The 17834-nt window shown below is 41.1% G+C and overlaps 3 protein-coding genes and 1 long non-coding RNA gene across 7 annotated transcripts; 1 reads left to right on the forward strand and 3 right to left on the reverse strand.

The window, feature by feature from the left end:
* Positions 1–872: 872 nt before the first annotated feature.
* On the reverse strand, positions 873–1633 carry LOC108056513 (uncharacterized). Its single transcript, XR_001769858.3, has 3 exons — positions 1269–1633; positions 1012–1194; positions 873–956 (listed from the first exon to the last, which is right to left on the reverse strand). It is a non-coding gene; the product is annotated as an uncharacterized lncRNA (long non-coding RNA).
* Positions 1634–2704: 1071 nt separating this feature from the next.
* Positions 2705–5519, reverse strand: LOC108056505 (uncharacterized). Of its 4 annotated transcripts, none has more exons than XM_017140311.3 (3): positions 5227–5519; positions 3928–4838; positions 2705–3170 (listed from the first exon to the last, which is right to left on the reverse strand). In XM_017140311.3, the coding sequence occupies exons 2-3, from the start codon at positions 4574–4576 to the stop codon at positions 2809–2811; spliced, it is 1011 nt and encodes a 336-aa protein (XP_016995800.1). In that variant the 5' UTR covers positions 4577–4838; positions 5227–5519; the 3' UTR covers positions 2705–2808. The 4 variants fall into 4 exon arrangements, with proteins under 4 accessions (XP_016995800.1, XP_016995804.1, XP_016995802.1 ...); XM_017140315.3 differs by having other exon boundaries at positions 5463–5515; XM_017140313.3 differs by having other exon boundaries at positions 5471–5502.
* A 1963-nt stretch (positions 5520–7482) lies between these two features.
* Positions 7483–8612, forward strand: LOC108056510 (uncharacterized). Its single transcript, XM_017140320.3, has 2 exons — positions 7483–7813; positions 7889–8612. The coding sequence occupies exons 1-2, from the start codon at positions 7547–7549 to the stop codon at positions 8387–8389; spliced, it is 768 nt and encodes a 255-aa protein (XP_016995809.3). The 5' UTR covers positions 7483–7546; the 3' UTR covers positions 8390–8612.
* A 1273-nt stretch (positions 8613–9885) lies between these two features.
* Positions 9886–14211, reverse strand: Osi12 (DUF1676 domain-containing protein Osi12). Its single transcript, XM_017140316.2, has 2 exons — positions 13602–14211; positions 9886–10975 (listed from the first exon to the last, which is right to left on the reverse strand). Exons 1-2 carry the CDS (start codon positions 14068–14070, stop codon positions 10557–10559), a joined length of 888 nt encoding a protein of 295 aa, XP_016995805.1. The 5' UTR covers positions 14071–14211; the 3' UTR covers positions 9886–10556.
* Between the last annotated feature and the right edge of the window lie 3623 nt (positions 14212–17834).

The raw sequence follows: 17834 nt of genomic DNA on the forward strand, positions 1-17834 counted from the left end.
CAGAGAAATGCTCTCCATCACTCGCAAAGGCACGTACCCCTTTGCCATTTTTTATCAAAAACAAGACACAACCACAACCCAAATAATAAATAAGTTATACAGGATACAGAATACAGTTTTTTAATAGGTACCAAAAAAATTTATTTAAATAGCTCTAATACTTTTTATACCCGTTACTCGTAGAGTAAAAGGGTATATTAGATTCGTGCAAAAGTATGTAACAGGTAGAAGGAAGCGTTTCCGACCCTATAAACTATATATATTCTTGATCAGGATCACCAGCCGAGTCGATCTAGCCATGTCCGTCTGTCCGTCTGTCCGTCTGTCCGTCTGTCTGTCCGTCTGTCTGTCTGTATGAACGCTGAGATCTCAGAAACTACAAAAGCTAGAAGGTTGAGATTTCCCACACATATTCTTTGGCTTCCTACGCAGCGCAAGTTTATTTTAGCCGAGTGCCACGCCCCCTCTAACGCCCACAATAGCCCACTAACGATTTTAAAATGTGTCTGGCGCCCACACCTTTTAAGATTTCCGAAAAGTATAAATGCAATTTTGTTGTGCATATTTATACCTATCGAAATGTAGAAGACATTTTTCAAATCGGACCATTCATTAAAAAGTTATACGCAATCAAAATTTCTATATCTATCTCCCTCGCACTCCCTTTAGCTGAGTTACGATTATTAGTCGTTACACCAACCCGAGCACAGCGTTCGCACTCCCATTAGCTGAGTGACGGGTATTAGATAGTCGGGACACGAACCCGACTATAGCGTTCTCTCTTGTTTAGCTTTATAAAATCCTAAGAAACTAAAATAAATTAATATGAAAAATATAATTAAGAGTAAATAAACCATCAATTTATTTTTTAAAGATTAAATATCAAAAATGCTTGCCTACATTTACTTGTAATTAGCCTGACTTATCAAAACTTCCAGGAAAACCTGTAATTAAGGCTACAACGTTTGCTTTATTAATTGGACATCAATTTCCAATTTAAAATAAACCTACAGCTGCCACAAAATTTAATCAAATTTGTGTGTCCAGAGCAGACCCAATGAAAATGATATTAAAAATTCATTAATAACTTTGCCATTAACATGAATGGCCCTGAAAATATTTTAGATTCCATTTAAAGGCTTTCCGTGAACTCGTGTTTATGTAAATGTTCAATAATGCCCCGTGGATGATGGCCTGCAACGCAGAAATAGGACTAATTAAATTTTACCAATATTAAGGTGGCAAACGAAGTTCGCCTCTACAATTACTGGAGTTGCCTAGATGGACTATATGTATTTTCGCCGGGAAATTAAATAAAGTCCAAACTGAATTAGGTGAGGCCCAGACGAGACAGATGGACTTATCTTGTCGGGCCGCACATATGTATGTAACTCTGGCCTTATGTGCATGCTATATATACACAGGGCGTTCAAACACATTCAAATGCACAGGCGTGCCTCGGAACTAATCGCAGTCAGCAGACAACATTCGTTAAAGCTTTTGCTGTCGTCATTTTTCATGCCCAAAACCCTGACTTTACAAACTGCAAAGTGTCTGCGGAATTTATCGTTGGTTGGGTGTCAGCGTTACTTTTATTTGGCATCCGGTAGGTGCTGAAACGATACACTCCCTTTTCAAGGTATTTTTGGGGAATTCGGCTGTATTTATGATAATTGAAAAATTCTTTCCTAAAGGTCTTTACAATTAACAAAACTAGATTTTGAAAGGATCAATTTCTTTTAATTCTTTATTAACTTAAATATTATTGTATTTATTTTCTTCGGTATTTTAAGTATAAGAACCGCTACTTAGTGAACAACATGGTAATGTAGTATAGTTTTTAATTTTGGTAAATTGCACACTATCGTCAGAAATTTAAAAATCATAATTTAAAGTTATCTACTTGCCCAACATTGTCTTAAAGCAACTTCACTGACTTAAAATTTAATTAAATACTTGAAACCAATGAGCCCTTACTACAAACAAATTTTAAATTATATGTATCAGAAAAGAACATAATTACCCTTGCAGATATGCCTACTTAAAATGTTGTTTTTACATTGTCAAAAATCAAAGCGCCTACTTTCTACAAAGTTACAATGGTTTTTCTATTAATTTTTTGATAATTCCTATGGGAGCCATAAGATGTAGTGGTCCGATCCGGCTCGTTCCGACATATGTACTACCTGCAATAGAAAGAAGATTTTTGGGAAAGTTTCATCGCGATAGCTTTAAAACTGAGGGACTAGTTCGCATAGAAACGGACAGACGGACAGACGGACATGGCTAGATAGACTCGGCTATTGGTGCTGATCAAGAATATATATACTTTATGTGGTCGGAAACGTCTCCTTCACTGCGTTGCAAACATCTGACTGAAATTATAATACCCTCTGCAAGGGTATACAAACAATTTAGTGTACTTTGTAATAAATTACAAGAACCTTTATAAATTCATATTAGGCACACTTTTGCTTCCAGATACTTCGAAAAGCGTTATAAAGAACATTTTAATATATGTTTAATAAAAAGATCATTTTGTGGAAAAGTCTGCAGAAAAAAACCCCTCTTAGCCACCAGGGTATTACAAATTCGTCTAGTCTAAATTTACAATAATCTAATTGTAAATTCGCTTATCGTTCTTGGGAGACTATGCTGTTATATACAAATACTTCATTACATTTAAGGGCGCGCCGTCACTATCGCTGAAAATCGGCGTCGCTTGTAGCCACCAGACGAATCAATGCTGGCTGACTGAACAGGTGGCCAACTTTAGTCTAATCTGAATGTGCTTAAAATCGGAACTCATCAGAGTTTCTTCAAGACGAGCGACTTGCTAGCATGGCCACCTCCGGAGCTCTTTAGGCTCATTACGGCTGTAAAGAGAGCGAAGAAGAAGCCGGCCAGACCCGTGGTGCCCACGAGCAGCGTGAGCCCGCCGATTAAAACCGGAATGAGGGTGAGGAACTTCAGTTTATAGGCAATCAGCAGGGGGAACAGCAGCTTCTGGATCTTCTTCTTCAGCTTCTTGAGCTTGCGGCCCTCCGATTGCGAGGCCAGGCGTTGGGCGCGACCTTGAACCAGGAGGTCCTTTGATGTTGCACCTGGCAGTGTTGTGGTGGCTGCTGCTTCGCTTGTGGTGGCATCCAATTTATTTGAACCGGCCTCATCTGCGAGAGGAGGAGCGAAAGCATTAGTTAGCCACGTAATTAAATGGTCAGTCACAGGCGCCCTGAGGTCATGGTCGCTCGTCAGTTGCATAAGCTCAAGTATCAAGTATATATTAGATTTATAAATCTGGGAAAGATTGTCTTACGGCTCAGTAAGCCGTTTAAAATCAAGTTTAATCTTAATCCGTTTTCCGTAAAAAAGGACAGAAAATAATCAAGCAAACAAAATAAAGGCATCTCAGGTCTAAGTATCTTCAAAAAACCGCCTGATTGGAATTTAATTTAAAACAATAGAAAACGCTTAAGTCGAGTGCCTCGACTATCAAACACCCGTAACTTAGCTAAATCATGCAATCATCAAAGCGACTGCTTGAAATCTAGCGCAAATTCATTATTTGAAAAGTGGCTATGACCATATACCTACCTATTATTTGTATTATTTTGAAATATTAAAAATAAAACTTTGCTGTTAGTATATCACATGAAATATATCCTGTTTTTTTTTTGTTTTCCGCTTGGTGTGAAAGATATCTGATTTGTATTTTTATTTTAATTTTTTAAATAAAAATCATGAAATACCAGTATTAACTTAAGAATTGAAATTTTTATTTTACAAATATGGTACTGTCGCTGTCCCTGTTTAAATTTAAATTATTTATTATTTAGTTTTAGAAGTAAGACTTCACTATAAATCTAATGTAGTTGGTAAAGTTCTTGACACCTAGCTTTTTAACGAATTTTCTGCAAAATTACCCACCTGCCTCGTCGCTAATCACACTCTTCAGGGCGTCGCAGAAGTTGCGTACTTTAACCAGAACTCGTTCGAAGGGCTCCAAGTAGGATTCGATTCCCCGGAGGGACGCCTGTTCTCCTGCTCCCGCTGTCGTAGGAAGGATTTCGTTTACAGCATCATCATAATCATCACCATCACCGTTAGCCGGGTGGGTTAAAGTCGCAGCCACCTCGTGAACTTCCGGCTCGGCTTCCTCCGCTTCTGGCAGCTGGCGTAGGAGTTGGCCCCGTCGCATCTGCTGGCTGATGGCCAAAACGTAGCCGGCTGGATCGCTGGGAGGAATCGGTTTGTAATTTCCGCCTGGCGACGGGGAGCTCTCGTTATAGCGATGGTTGTAGGCGTAGAAATTGACAGGAAGTCGTTCCGGCTCCTTTCGCCTTTCCCGGATCTCTTCTCGCTGCGGCTGCATGGAGCTGGGCGCTGTTGCCTGGAGGATGAGCCAATTGTTGTGCTGCGTGAAAGGCTGCCATGCATTCATCTCCAGCTTGAGTTGCGGGCCATGGCTGCCGGCGGAAGTGGAAGTGGCGCTATTTAACCGACTGGCGGCGCTCCTTGCCACCTTCATTGTTATGAGCCCGAAAATGCCGAGCACCAACACCTGTCGCAGCCACATTTTGGATTCGATTTTCCTTGTGGGTCCTTCGGCTGGGCTTTCCACTTCACACACGCACTCCGCACGCCGTCAAGAATCGAACTGTGAGGAGGTGAATGTTTCGAGATCTTTGTAGACCAAATTCTACTGGCCATTCGACAGTTTATGGTGCTCTCTGGTTGAGCGATTTAACGGCCTTTCGCCGAAAAGTGCTGCGGCTTTTTTCTTGCGGTCAACCGCCGAGTTGATCCCCCTGATAGCTTTTTACATCCAAGACTTTTACCTAGCACACACGAAAAGAAATAGGGTATTATATAAAAACATTCTATTAATTGATTTATTATTTGAAATGTTTTGATGAGTTAAGGTGAGGATGGTGAAGCTTAGCACAGACGATTTCCAGTAAACAAAGCCAGCGGATTTCCAAAAAAATAAAATTTGGTTTAAAACAAATCAAAATTTCTGAAATGATTAACTATATTAATACCAGCATTTGCGCCTTCATTTGCGCCTCTAAAAAAAATCGATGCTGAATATTTCTGTTAAAAACAGTCCTAAGGGGAAACCGAGATATAATTAATTCTATAAACTCTAGCTCTCTGTTCAAATTTAAATGTTTACTTTGTTTTATTTTTTACATTATAATAAACAGTTTTTCACTGTGTACACACGCAAAAGGGTAAGCCGTCAGGCGTAACCGGATTGGGTGGAGGAGACCGACCACAGGCCACTTCCCAGTTCCCACTTATGTAAATTTTCACAGATGACGAGTGGGGTGTCATTGGCAGATCGAAGATTAACGCTCCAGGGAGCACAACACGTGCTGCTAAGCCCATTGAGGCATTGCCACTTTAATTAGAAAACAATGCTTTGGAGCCCCGTTTTGTGAGTTTTCACTTTTCGCCACCTTCCTACTTTATTGCCCTGTTGCACGTTCGAAACCACAAGTCCAACTGATGGCCTTGCACTTGTTGCCACTATTCTATATAGGTTTTGGGCCCTGGGAAAGTGTGCCCAATGGTTAACTTCGCGTAATTGTAGGTCCGTGCGTGCTAATGGCTCTCTCTCCACCTGTTGCCTGCGGCAAATAAGTTTGGTCTTTGCCTCAATTTGAATGCAGCATCGCATCTTAGCTTGCCATGCGTTTAATCTTCCCAAATGGACGATGGGCCACAAGAGGTGAATCGGTGAGTGCCTCTGGGTTTTGTGATGCAGTTTCTCTGGCAATGCACTCACCTTATTGCTTTCCATTCCCCTGTCACATACTGTTGGGTGCCATCTGTTCGCTCGTCCCAAAGCTGGTAAAAAAACTTGGCCGGCTTTTGAACAGGTTTCCCAGCTTCAACCTTTTAGTGAAGCTTACTTTTAGGCTTGTGGCTAAAAGGAAACCCCGAAAAAATGGCTAGTTTTGGTGAAGTAAACAGATGCACAGTGGTCGGGCTTGTATGGAGCCGCGGCCATAAGTACTTCTAGATGTGTCATCGCTATGAAACTTTGAACAAAAATCTAGATAAATCTACATATAAAAAACAAAACGAACAATAATACGATTTAATATCATTTTTATATTTTTTGATCGAGCATCGAAATAGTTGACTTTAAAAGAGTTGACTTTTGGTTATAACTAAGTTTTTTTGTCCATTAATAAATTTATCAGAACTTAAAAGCAATCTACTTAATAAATCTGTATTTGCAGTCGAATTATTATATATCCTTAATTTTTGATTCAGCAGCTCCTTTACAAGGAGCAGCTCCCATCCGGATGGAAAAAAGGTAACATCTTTATTCTGATTTGATTGAGCATCCAAATAGAGATTAAAGCGTATTTTAAAAAAGATTTTAAAATGTTGGAACGAAACCGAACATCATTTTAATACAGATGATTTGTGAAAGTATCAAATTAAAATAATCGTCACTTTCTTATAAGGTAAATATTTGTGTGTCAAACCATGTTTGTGACGAATAATTTAACTTATTTCATGCCATTTCAGAAATGTTTGGCGTTCATTTCCATGTAGTCCTGGCCAGAATGCAGTTCTCAGCTAGATTCAACTCCATTTCTGCCTTGTTTTTCTATTATCCGCATTCAGAATGATGTATGGGATAGGCTTATGGCACGGAATAAGTGAAATAGCCTGAGTGATAATGGTGGCTTGTGAATAGCAATCGAAATGGCTTTCAGAGCATGGCCATTAACGGCTAGCTATGATTGATAGCGACCAAAGGAACTCATTCGGGGAGCTTAGGATCATAATGGAGAGTGACTGTAGCTTATTTCCTCCATGTCTTCAGTAGTGCGAAACCCGTATTTTATCTGGCATTGTTTTGCTGTCTCATGTATGTATGTATGATAATGCCGGCCACAGATGATCAGACATGAATCAAGCCAGCTTGAGACATTTAAAGCATTTATTTTTTATTACCGAAAATTTGCATGTGGCTGGTTTTCGGCTAGTGATTATGATGAGCTAACAACTGGGACAAGCCGTCTTGCATTTGTTCGCACTGCTCGTGGCGCGACTTTGAGAATAGTGCACAGAGATAATATTTCTCGTTATTTGTTTCTAGCTTGTTTTTTTAAATTAATTATTATATTAGAGATTGTTAAATAAGCAAAGATAAGCTAATATGAAATATAATATATACCTTTTTGACATTTTTTTAAATTAATTTACATCTTTAAATGATAATTATGTAGTAAATAAAACAAAATTATAAATAGAATAAATAAAACAAGGATTTATTTTAAATCAAAACATTTTTTTAAATTCAATTACACCTTAATTCAAAATCAACACTTTTCACTTTAAGAATTTTATAGTCTTAAACGATATAATTTTAAAAAAATTTGTTCCGGTTTATTTGTGACTTTGTTTTTGACGCTTATATTTTGTATCGCAGCTTGCACTCTATTGGACTGCCTTGTTTGCAACCCGGCTAATTTAGCCGTAAAACTAGTTCAACGCAGAAGTCTTCCTACGCCCTGTTTTAATGGAAATCATAAATTTATTTTCGGGAATCGTCCAGGCCACTCCGGCTTTAATCGAAGCGCTGCACGAGATTTGGTTTAATGGCAAAGTCACTCTGATGAGTCAAAAGACCTTGTTTTTGGAGAGAAGTGAAGCGTGTGCGACATATGGCCGCTCACTAAGCCACCTTTGCTGGGGTTTGGTCAGCCAGCTATTAAATCGAAAGCGATTTTGGCTTTTGGCATTAGTTCTACTTGTGCTTCTCAAGCGTTCGCAATCCGCAATGAAAGTGAGTGGTTCCTAGGAACGAAGCGGACTCGTGAAAGGATTAAATTCGAACTGATATCCTTTTCCCCTTGCTTAGGTTTTTGTATGTCTTCTGGCGCTGGCCGCCACTCTGGCAACAGCCAATGCAGGCCTTCTGGAACTTTTGAAGGGGGGCAAAGGCGGTGGTGGCGGTGGCTACGGCGGCGGATACGGTGGTGGCTACGGAGGAGGATACGGAGGTGGTGGCGGCGGTGGAGTCCAGGTAGTCAAGGTGATCAACACCTATGAGGGAGGACATGGAGGAGGCGGTGGCTATGGAGGTGGATACGGAGGTGGCTACGGAGGAGGTGGTGGCTGGAACTCTGGAAGCTACGGAGGTGGTTACGGAGGTGGCTACGGAGGTGGCTACGGAGGTGGCTACGGAGGTGGCTACGGAGGTGGTTACGGTGGTGGTCATGGAGGTGCCAGCCGCGTGGATTTCTACAAAGTGATCACTACCACTCATGGCGGTAGCTACGGAGGTGGCTACGGCGGTAGCTACGGAGGTAGCTACGGTGGTGGTTACGGGGGTCAATCCGGCTGGTGGAAAACGAAGTAAGCAAGAGACACTGCCTCCAGCGGCCCCTATCACTCCCTTCGCCAAATGGCTGTACTCCGGATATAAACCCGTTTATGTACCTGAAAAAAATCTTCCATAGCCAAGCAACCCGAACCTCATTTATGGCAGTTATTCCCGAATCAGTAAAACTAGTTTGAGATAATCGGCAGACTGCTTGACGAACACACAAATAAAAGTAAAAGTGAATCGTATTTAAATTAAATCAAGAGCGTTTCTTTTCATCTTGTAATTTTATCAATTCCAATTAGCATTTTTGGGGGATCTATATTTGAAGGTCAACCATTCCCTTATTAGCATTATACTTGTAAACACATAACGCTGCAGACTTTTTGTATCTAAATAGAACCGAAACTGAATTTGAAACAACACTCTTTTTATTTCACAGTATTAATTAAAACGTAAAGCTACTTTTAGTATAAATAAAAGCCATTATATTGCACACGCCGAGTCTTAAAGGCAGATTATAATAAAACAACTTTGCTTTTCAACACAATATTAATTGCAGATTCCAGATTTTATATCTCGAATTTGTTTAATTATATGTATAACAAAATCCATTAATTTATTTATAAGTAATATTAATAAAGCATCATTTTGTTTGTTACTATTCGATATGTTTTTAAGAGGTTTTAAATTTACGTAATTAATGTCGACCGCATTAAATTCGATAAATTTTGGTCTAACCATTCTCGTTTTACTGGCAGATAAAATTAAATTGCAAAATGCAATTCTTCGTTACAAGGCCAAAGACAATTTTGCATCATCCTTCTTGTTGTGATATAATTGCCACTTGATGTGTTTATTACATAACTTTTATATGTAAAAGACTGAGTTTTGAAGTCTTCAGGAAATTTAAGTAAAGGACTTTAATGAGCTGGAAGCGAGGGGCTTTTAAGTGATGAAATCCAATGACAAGCATAATCCTTAACTAAAGTCGAATGGGCCAACAGCTTTAACTTACTTAACGCAGGCCCACAGATATTCATGGGCCAGCAGAATACATTACTCCGAACACAACTAATTGGATGATGATTCATTTTACGTAATTCATTATTGTTCCCCCCCTGGAATCTCGGGTATGTTTTGTTATGAACAAAGTCAGGGGGCAATACTCGTACTTGCACAGCCCACTAACTTTTCTCCTTGTGTCCGTGGCCTGGAAAATGTTTACACAGCTGAACTATGGACCAACTTGCTTCTCGTCTCAAATCTCTTGTGAGCTCGTGTGTTTTGGCCAAAGCAATAAACGTGGGCCATAAGGTTGCCGAATATGGGACAAACACCCTGGGACACTACAACCAGAATTAATGGAAGCCGGAGATGGGGCCAAGTTTTATTGGGACCTCGCCAAGGCAAGCGGAAGTAGTCTCCGGCAAATGGTTACAGGAAGCGTAAATATTTGGCCCAGTATCTTTAACTTGACCTTCCCTCTTCTTTTTTTTCCGCCTTCCCGCCTTCATGCCAAAAAGCTGGCCTTCAATTGGTATCAGTGATTTTATTTGTATGTTTTTTTTTGTTTTTCTGTTTTTTGAAAACTTTGCTGCTTACATGCGATTTACACTTACGGCTAGTAAATAAATAAATAAGTTAAATAAATTATTACACTTAGTGCCTACGTACAGTTAGACAGGCTAGAGTTAGTGTGAGTGCGCTGGTGGAGTGAGATGGAAACGGAGCTGCCGAAGCGGAAGTACGAGAGGTAATTGAAAAAGCAAGTGCAGTTAGCCATAAGAATCAAAGCACAGCGAGATGCAGATACAGAGTCGATATAGGAAAGATGCAGAGGCCGAGTTCAGTAACAGTAAACTCGGATGGAAGAACAGAGCAGGGCAGAGCGATACGTAAGACAAAACATAATCGATTAAAGCAAATACTAATCATTATAAAAAATCCGCATTGCCAGTGGGAACGCACGTTCTGGATACATTTCGTCCGATGTACCCATGGGTGCCACTGTGCGTCGAGTGAACCGTTGGAAGTGCATCAGGTCTTCTTGTCTGCCCCGCAGTGCAAGTGCAAAAAGAGAGTTTATGTATATCTAATTACAATCCGACCGCCGTCCGCCGTCCGTGATTTATCCACAAGATAAATGCAGCTATCTAACACTTGGTGTCACTCCTCCTCCTCCTCCTTCTCCCTTCACCGTCTACGAGTTGGTCACCTGCGGCGCCGCTGCCTTCGGATGCAGATGCTGCAGCTGGGGATGGCTCTGCGCGTGCGCTGCCTGCTCCTGCTTGTGGGCCCGATAGGCCAGCTCCTGGGCCTCGGTCAGGGATCGCCGGTCCCAGCCACCTCCGCCTCCTCCTCCGCCGCCCCCGGACGACCAGCCACCGCCTCCTCCGCCGCCGCCGCCGGAGGACCAGCCGGAACTGCCGCCCGACGATTTGCCGGACATCAGCTTCTTCAGGCCGATTATGCCCGCCAGGAGCAGGGCGATCTTCGAGATGATCAGCGCCTTGCCCGCCAGTATGTAGAGTGCTCCCATGGCAATCGGAACCATGCTCATCATCTTCATGGCCATTCCCATCATCATCATGCCCATCATCTTCTTCATTTTGCCACGGCCTGCAAAGGGAATATTGGGTTAATTTAGGCTTTCATTGCATGGTAGCATTAACAAGAAGCTAATTGTAATTTATTTAGGTGATTTTAAAGCCCTAATAATTGCTCCGAGAAGGTAACTTACTTAGTTACTACTTATCTTATTTTAATCTAACGTACTTATTTTTGTTTAATTATGTTATTAGGTTATGTTATTAAGGTAAAAAAAAGTAGTATAAAATATGCAGTTCGGTAATTAAATAAGTTAAAAGAACACATTAATTACCTTTAAAGTTAAAGAAAGTAAATTAATAAAAATGTAACCAAAATTTAAAATAGAAAAGAAAGACGATAAAGTTGTCGCTCTTTTACAAGAAATTAATATTAACTTATGCTCACTAAGTAGACAGCAAAACCACGAACAATAGCCCTTAGAAAATGAATGCGAAAACAATACTCGGTATAATTAGAGCTCTGAAGATCTTCCAAGCTCTCTAGAGATTCCTAGCCCTGTAAATATTGAAAAGACGGTGAAAGTGCCAGCTCAATTAAGCAAAGGCTGTGTGAGAATGCTCTCCCAGGCACTGGAGTGCCTGGTGAATGAGGCTCTGGCATTCCGTTTTGGCAGCACCGTGTGTGGCTTTCATTTCGCTGCCTTCATTAGGGACACTGCAGGCGATTTCACTTGCCAGGCTGGTGAAAATTGCATTTCGACATGGGCACGTCCATGGATATGGACTCGGACATGAAAATGGAAATGAAAAACAAAAAAAAATGAAAATGGAAATGGACACTAATGCTGCCCAAAAGACCGATGATCGCACAGTCATAACCAGCTTTAAGCAGGCATCCCAATCGATCGCCGCAATCTCTAGCAACGAGTATTAGCCAAAAATGGCTGTGCCATTGGGAAAGTGTTGGCCAACTTGCACTCCAGCTCCTCGTATCGATTAAAAATCTTGATCAATGATTTGAAAGTAAAAGAAATTTTCATGTGGCGTGAAAGTAAGTTCACTTTTCATTGCATTGCATTGCGATCTTGATGTGGATGTTGCAGTAAGTGCTTGTGTCAAATTTGTAATTGACGACAGCTCGCATTCAAAATGGGAATGCCAATGCCAGTGGCCTAGTCAAGGAGTTGTTTTTCGTGGCCCCGGCAGAGAAACGTGGTCGCCACTTTCATTGCATTTGACATGGTCATGACATCTAGACATGGCTTAGTTTTTGCTTTTAACTCGTGGTACCCTGCCCTTCAAGGGGGCTATGTACTTAGGCTTAAAGTTTGATAGACTGGGATCCGTTGTTGATGTAGGCACAAGAGCAAAATAGCTGTCCAATTTTATGTTATTTAGTTATTATCATTATTTTATTTTTAGAATTATATGCTTTTTCTGTAGTGAAATAATGTAATAATACATATTTTTAAATATATGTCAGTTAACATGTTAATATTAATATTTTAAAAGATACATTTATCAGAGGCTATTTCGTGTTAAAATGAAATTCCTTAAAAAAATTATTTTTAAATATTTCTAAATGCTGTCAATTTTTATTCAAACAGAGTGGTTAGACTTCGTGCTAACAAAGTTACTCGGCTGTTTTCGGGTAACACGAAATTCTGGCATGACATTTTTTATTCGACGTTGTCGCTACCGTCTGTCTGATGTCGTTGTTAAGGTTTCTGGGTCATTCCTGAGTTGCTGGACGAGTTTTCTCGTTTGTGCGTTATAAAGGGGGGAACAAAAAATAAAAACAATTGCGCATTTTCCCAGAGCCAGCACGATGTGCCCCTCCGCATGGTTCCCGCCCCCTGCCAACCCACTCACCCTGTTTACATACAATGCAGAATGATAAGCCAGGAAATGGGCCAGTCAGCGGTTGCTGATGATGCAGTTGCGAATGTCATTGCCAGCCAAGATACACTTCGGAGCATTATCTTGGCTCTAATAACTGCCTGCAAATTACCGGCGACATGGCCAGAGTCACAGCCGGAGTCAAATTATGTCACTGTTACGCGCAATGGATACTGGGGTATTAGCGGTAACCGCAATTAGACCGCCCAAAGTGATGATTGAGATTGAGCGCTGTGCGGTGGATCGATTTGTTTACTGATGAAATCTTTGCTTTCGTGGAAGAGACCTGGGACCAAATGTAATAACTGTCCATCAGAAGTCAAAGGATTGAAAATATCTTTTTGATTAACTAATGAGGAAATATACAGAAGCTATAGGCTTTTGAAATTTTCTTCCTTCCTTGAAAACCAGTAAAATCTAATTTCACTATTTAAGGCAATTTAGTGTTAAATAACGGTCTTATTATTCTTAAAAGTCATTTTGATGTTAATGCAAGTTCATGGACATTATTTTATATACACTAACACTTTTGTTTAAAATTTCATGATGTGTAGCGAAAAATATTTTGTACCAAGAAAATTATACCCCGCAATAAACTTGATTTAGGAAAGTCTATTTGATCTGGTAATTTTAAGCATAGATGTAGGTTTTTTTTAATAAGTATTAAGTTTCTAGTACTTGACAAATCTTAAAATTCTTTAATTCGATATTAGCTGAAGGTAATTAGTTCTTGTTGACATAATATCTTGTACAAACTCTAGAGACCCCAGCCCCTAGACCCCCTCCAGAAATCTTACCTTCCTCTAAGCCGCGTCCAATCTCGTCGGATGTGAGCTTGGGGAAGCTGACCTGGAGCGAGTGTCCGTTGAAGAAGTAGCTGAGCCGCTCGATGAGCATGTTGGTGAGCTTGGCGTCGCGATCGCTCCCGGATCGTGGAAGCGAGGACTCCAGCTCGTTTTCGCTGGTGGCCGGAGGACGCGGTGCGGCTTCCAGGCGCACCAGCTTGATGCCCTCGGCCACGTTAATGGCGTCAATGGGGGCCAGGCGGTCGATGAAGGAGATGGCCTTCTTCTTCAGACATGGCACGAACCCGGCCTCGGCGCGGGTGCACTCGTCGTAGACCCGCAGAAGGGTCCGGGCCCCGGCGTTCTGGGACGGACTGGGCGGACTGCCCAGCTGCTCGGTGGCCGCCCCACAACTACTGGCGAGGAACAACACGGAGAGCAGGCTGATAAGGGCCTGCCAGGGCCACTGCTTGAATGTCATTCTAAGGCACTTTTCACACTTTTCACGACAACACTCGCGGCACACCGCGCGACAGGTGCTACACAGGTGGTGGTGGGGCTAGTCCTTTGGCCAAAAATAACTGTCTGGAGTCACTGGGGGCAGCTATTGCTCTGGCTGCTGGCTCGAATCAAACTGATGCCCAGCCTTGGCGCGCTTTGTTCTTTTATAGACCTTTCTTTCTGCGCTCGCTCGACGGCCTCTTGATCGCAATTTGATTTTCCTCGGCTTCGTCGGCGTCTTCGGGCCATCAGCTCGTGCTGGCTCTTTTTCTCGCTCGGTTTTCCACGGCGGTGGGAATGTATGTGCGGCAGTGCTGGTATTGGGGTTTTCCCAAGGCAGAAGTAGCTGGAATCTGACAAATTGATATATCATTTCAAGTTTTTTTTTTTTGTGAATTTAAAAATATTAATTTTAACGGATTCATAGATTATGTTGCAGAGATTGGAAGCGATATTATTCATAATAACTAATTAATGTTCATAAAATTTTATTATATGGGATGCTTTAACTTGCACCACTTTTTTATTAAATAATAAAAAAGTAATTTTTGTAATTAAATTATATGTTTTAAAAATGGGGTCAATTACTTATTATTTTGATTAATTGAATCTAATGACACTGTAAATACAAGAAAACGAACTCGGAAAATTATATTATTTGCTGTTTTGGGCACGCTGAATTCGGGCAAAATTAATTGGGATCTAGTTAAGAATTCTGAATACAACTTAAAGATTTGGGTTTCACGCCCGATTGGTATATTTTTTGTGTGGCTTTACGTACTGAAATTAAAAGCTACAAAAAAAAAAAAACATTTTCAACGTAAAATAGAAATAGCCATGTAAATTATAGGTCATGCCCATAGCGTTTTTACATGAAATACTCTTTTTGACCGTTTAAATTTATCTGGCCGCATATCAAATTAAAATTGTTCTTATATAATGTAAAATCGATTACGTTTTATTTATACTGTGTCAGTTATGTATTGAGATATACATTAAATAGTACCATTTTTATGATGTTCTACTGGTTTGTAAAGATCCCCTAAAAACTCTTGTGTCGTTTTGGCTGGAAACAAGCCAAGCACACATCGCCATTGCCTTCACCATCATTGGCAATAGTACTCCTCAATGAACCAAAGCGCCCAGCAGCGAGGCGCAGGCGAGGCCCCAACATTTCCAACGGGTTCCGACTTGTTTTTCCAGCCACAGCTTTCGTTGTTTATGGCCAAACATATTAGTTGCATTAGTGGTTTTTGGTAGGAGTTCGCTTTTTTTGGCATCTGACCATTTCTGCAACTGGCTGCCGTTGCCGTTGCCGTTGACACTTTAATTTCAATTTGGCTTTTAGCAATTTTCGCCATTGGAGTACGAGTTTTGGCCGTAAAGAAAGTCATTGCCGGCCACTAAACAGTGGCTGATGGCCATGTTTTTTTGTTATGCAAATGCCAGTGGGTGTGTGAACGGGAGACCCCGGCCTCCTCGGGTGGGCAGCATCCCACGATGATCGGCAACAAATGATTCCAGGGCATTGACTGGCCCTGCAAAACGGAATTGTACACATCTCTGCCATATACACCTCGATACTAATGCATCTGTATCTGATAGAACGTGCTTCCACACTTGCGATTGGCATAGGGAAAGGAAAGCTGTGCTGCATAATTGTGGCGTTTTTTGCGGCTTGACTGCTGCTATAAAAACAAAGCGTTCCAACCAAAAAATGGAGAAAAAGGCGGGGAGAAAATGCATTTTCTGGATTCTTGTTTTTCGGGGCTTTCGCTTGGCGATCGGTTTATGTGGCAGGCGGACATTAAGGCATGTGAGCCGGACCCAGAGGGTCGAGCTACGGTTTTTGCCTAATAAACTGCCAAATTAATGCCCCGCCGGGCACAAAAATTTCCGACTAATAGCCTAGGCGGCTACTTACTGCCAACTTGCCCACAGGGCCAGCATCACACTTTAAGTATCGGCACCTTGGACTGGTAAGGTATCTTTTACCCAGCTACCCGCCTTTTTTCTGGGCCACTCACTTAGTTTTTGATTTCGTCGGCCGCCGCCTCTTTTTCACGCCACTTTCACTGCCCAACTCCGTGGAAACGTGCCCGGGGGCTTTCCAGGGGCAATTCATCGATCTGCATAAAGCACTTTTGGGTGCGCATAAGTATTTATTTGCACACAGCTTTGTTTCCGTTTAGGTATCGCTTGATGGACAATGAAGAACCAAAGCGCTTTTGGGTTCACTGGCCGCCAGGGAGTCGTCATAAGTGTTTCAAACCAAGTGGAAATTTATTGGATTTTCCCGAGAGGCATCCAACCTGAAAAGCGGCTGCCCTTCGAGTCCTGGAAAGAGCTTATATTGTTTTTGTAAGAAAGGTCATTTATATTTTGAACTTTAAAAAGTCGGCAGTGTTTTATTGTGATCCATGAGGGGAGCGTGTCATAACACCCGGTGTCATAACGCCTTTGAGAAGAGAAGTGCCGAGAAGAGAAGTACCGCTTATTATGCTTCAAAGTTCTGAAACTGCGTTAAAAAACTCTCTATTGCTCTGCCCATACTGCAGTCAGATAGTTAGTTGAAAATCATTTACAAGTGTTTTAATAAATTGTCAAAAACAAGAGAGAACGCTCGGGTTGGTGTCCCGACTTTGTAATACCAGTCACTCAGCTAAAGGGAGTGCGAGGGAGATGGATATATAACATTTTTTTGATTGCGCATAACTTTTTAATGAATGGTCCGATTTGAAAAATGTCTTCTACATCTCCATAGGTATAAGTATACACAACAAAATAGCATTTAAACTTCTCGTTAGAGGGGGTGCGGCGCTTGGCTGAAATAAACTTGCGCTGCGTAGGAAGAATATGGGTGGGAAATCTCAACCTTCTAGCTTTTGTAGTTTCCGAGATCTCAGCGTTCATCCAGACAGACAGATAGACAGACAGAGGGACATGGCTAGATCGACTCGGCTAGGGACCCTTATCAAGAATATATATACTTTGTAGGGTCGGAAACGCTTCCTTCTCCCTGTTACATACATTTGCACAAATACAATATACCCTTTTACTTTACGAGTATCGGGTGTAATTAACAACGCCCGCGGGCGTTATGACACCGGGCGTTATGACATGTACACACCTATAAGAGATTGCAATTAATTAATTTAATCCTTTTGTTAACTAATGTAAAAAAATATTTTTTATATCCTTTTTGTTCTGAGTATTTTGAAATTCATTAGTAGCCTAGTTATCTAAATTACTTTAGAGGTAAAAATAATTAAAAAAATAAATAAATAAATAAAAAAAACCTGTTATTACCACTATTATTATTATAATTTTTGGTTTATTATTTCTACTCAATGCCAAGAAATGTCCCCACGGCACAACATAAATCGCTTTAACTTCCGTAACATAAATAAATGGAAAACTGTTCGACAAGTTTACATGACGCGAATATGATCCCCTCGGTTGTTTTCATTGGACACTTTCATATCAAATTCCTCTCCTAGCCTTTCCAAATGCCACTCGCCGAGAAATGCGACTAATGTGCATCATTGTTTGTATTTCATGCTAAGTCGACCTGTCAAAATGTCCATCAAGCATTATTCGTACCCCGAAGTTCCCCAACATATGATTTTCCATCTTATTATGCGGGTGCTGCAGCTGCAGCCGAAAACATCCGCATCCGCGTCCACGAGCAACTGCAGCTTGTGCGAGTACAATGTGCCATGGCAGACACGTATCCATATCAAA

The sequence above is a fragment of the Drosophila takahashii genome, chromosome 3R (genome assembly GCF_030179915.1).
Source record: "Drosophila takahashii strain IR98-3 E-12201 chromosome 3R, DtakHiC1v2, whole genome shotgun sequence".
In the NCBI taxonomy this organism is placed as follows: domain Eukaryota; kingdom Metazoa; phylum Arthropoda; class Insecta; order Diptera; family Drosophilidae; genus Drosophila; species Drosophila takahashii.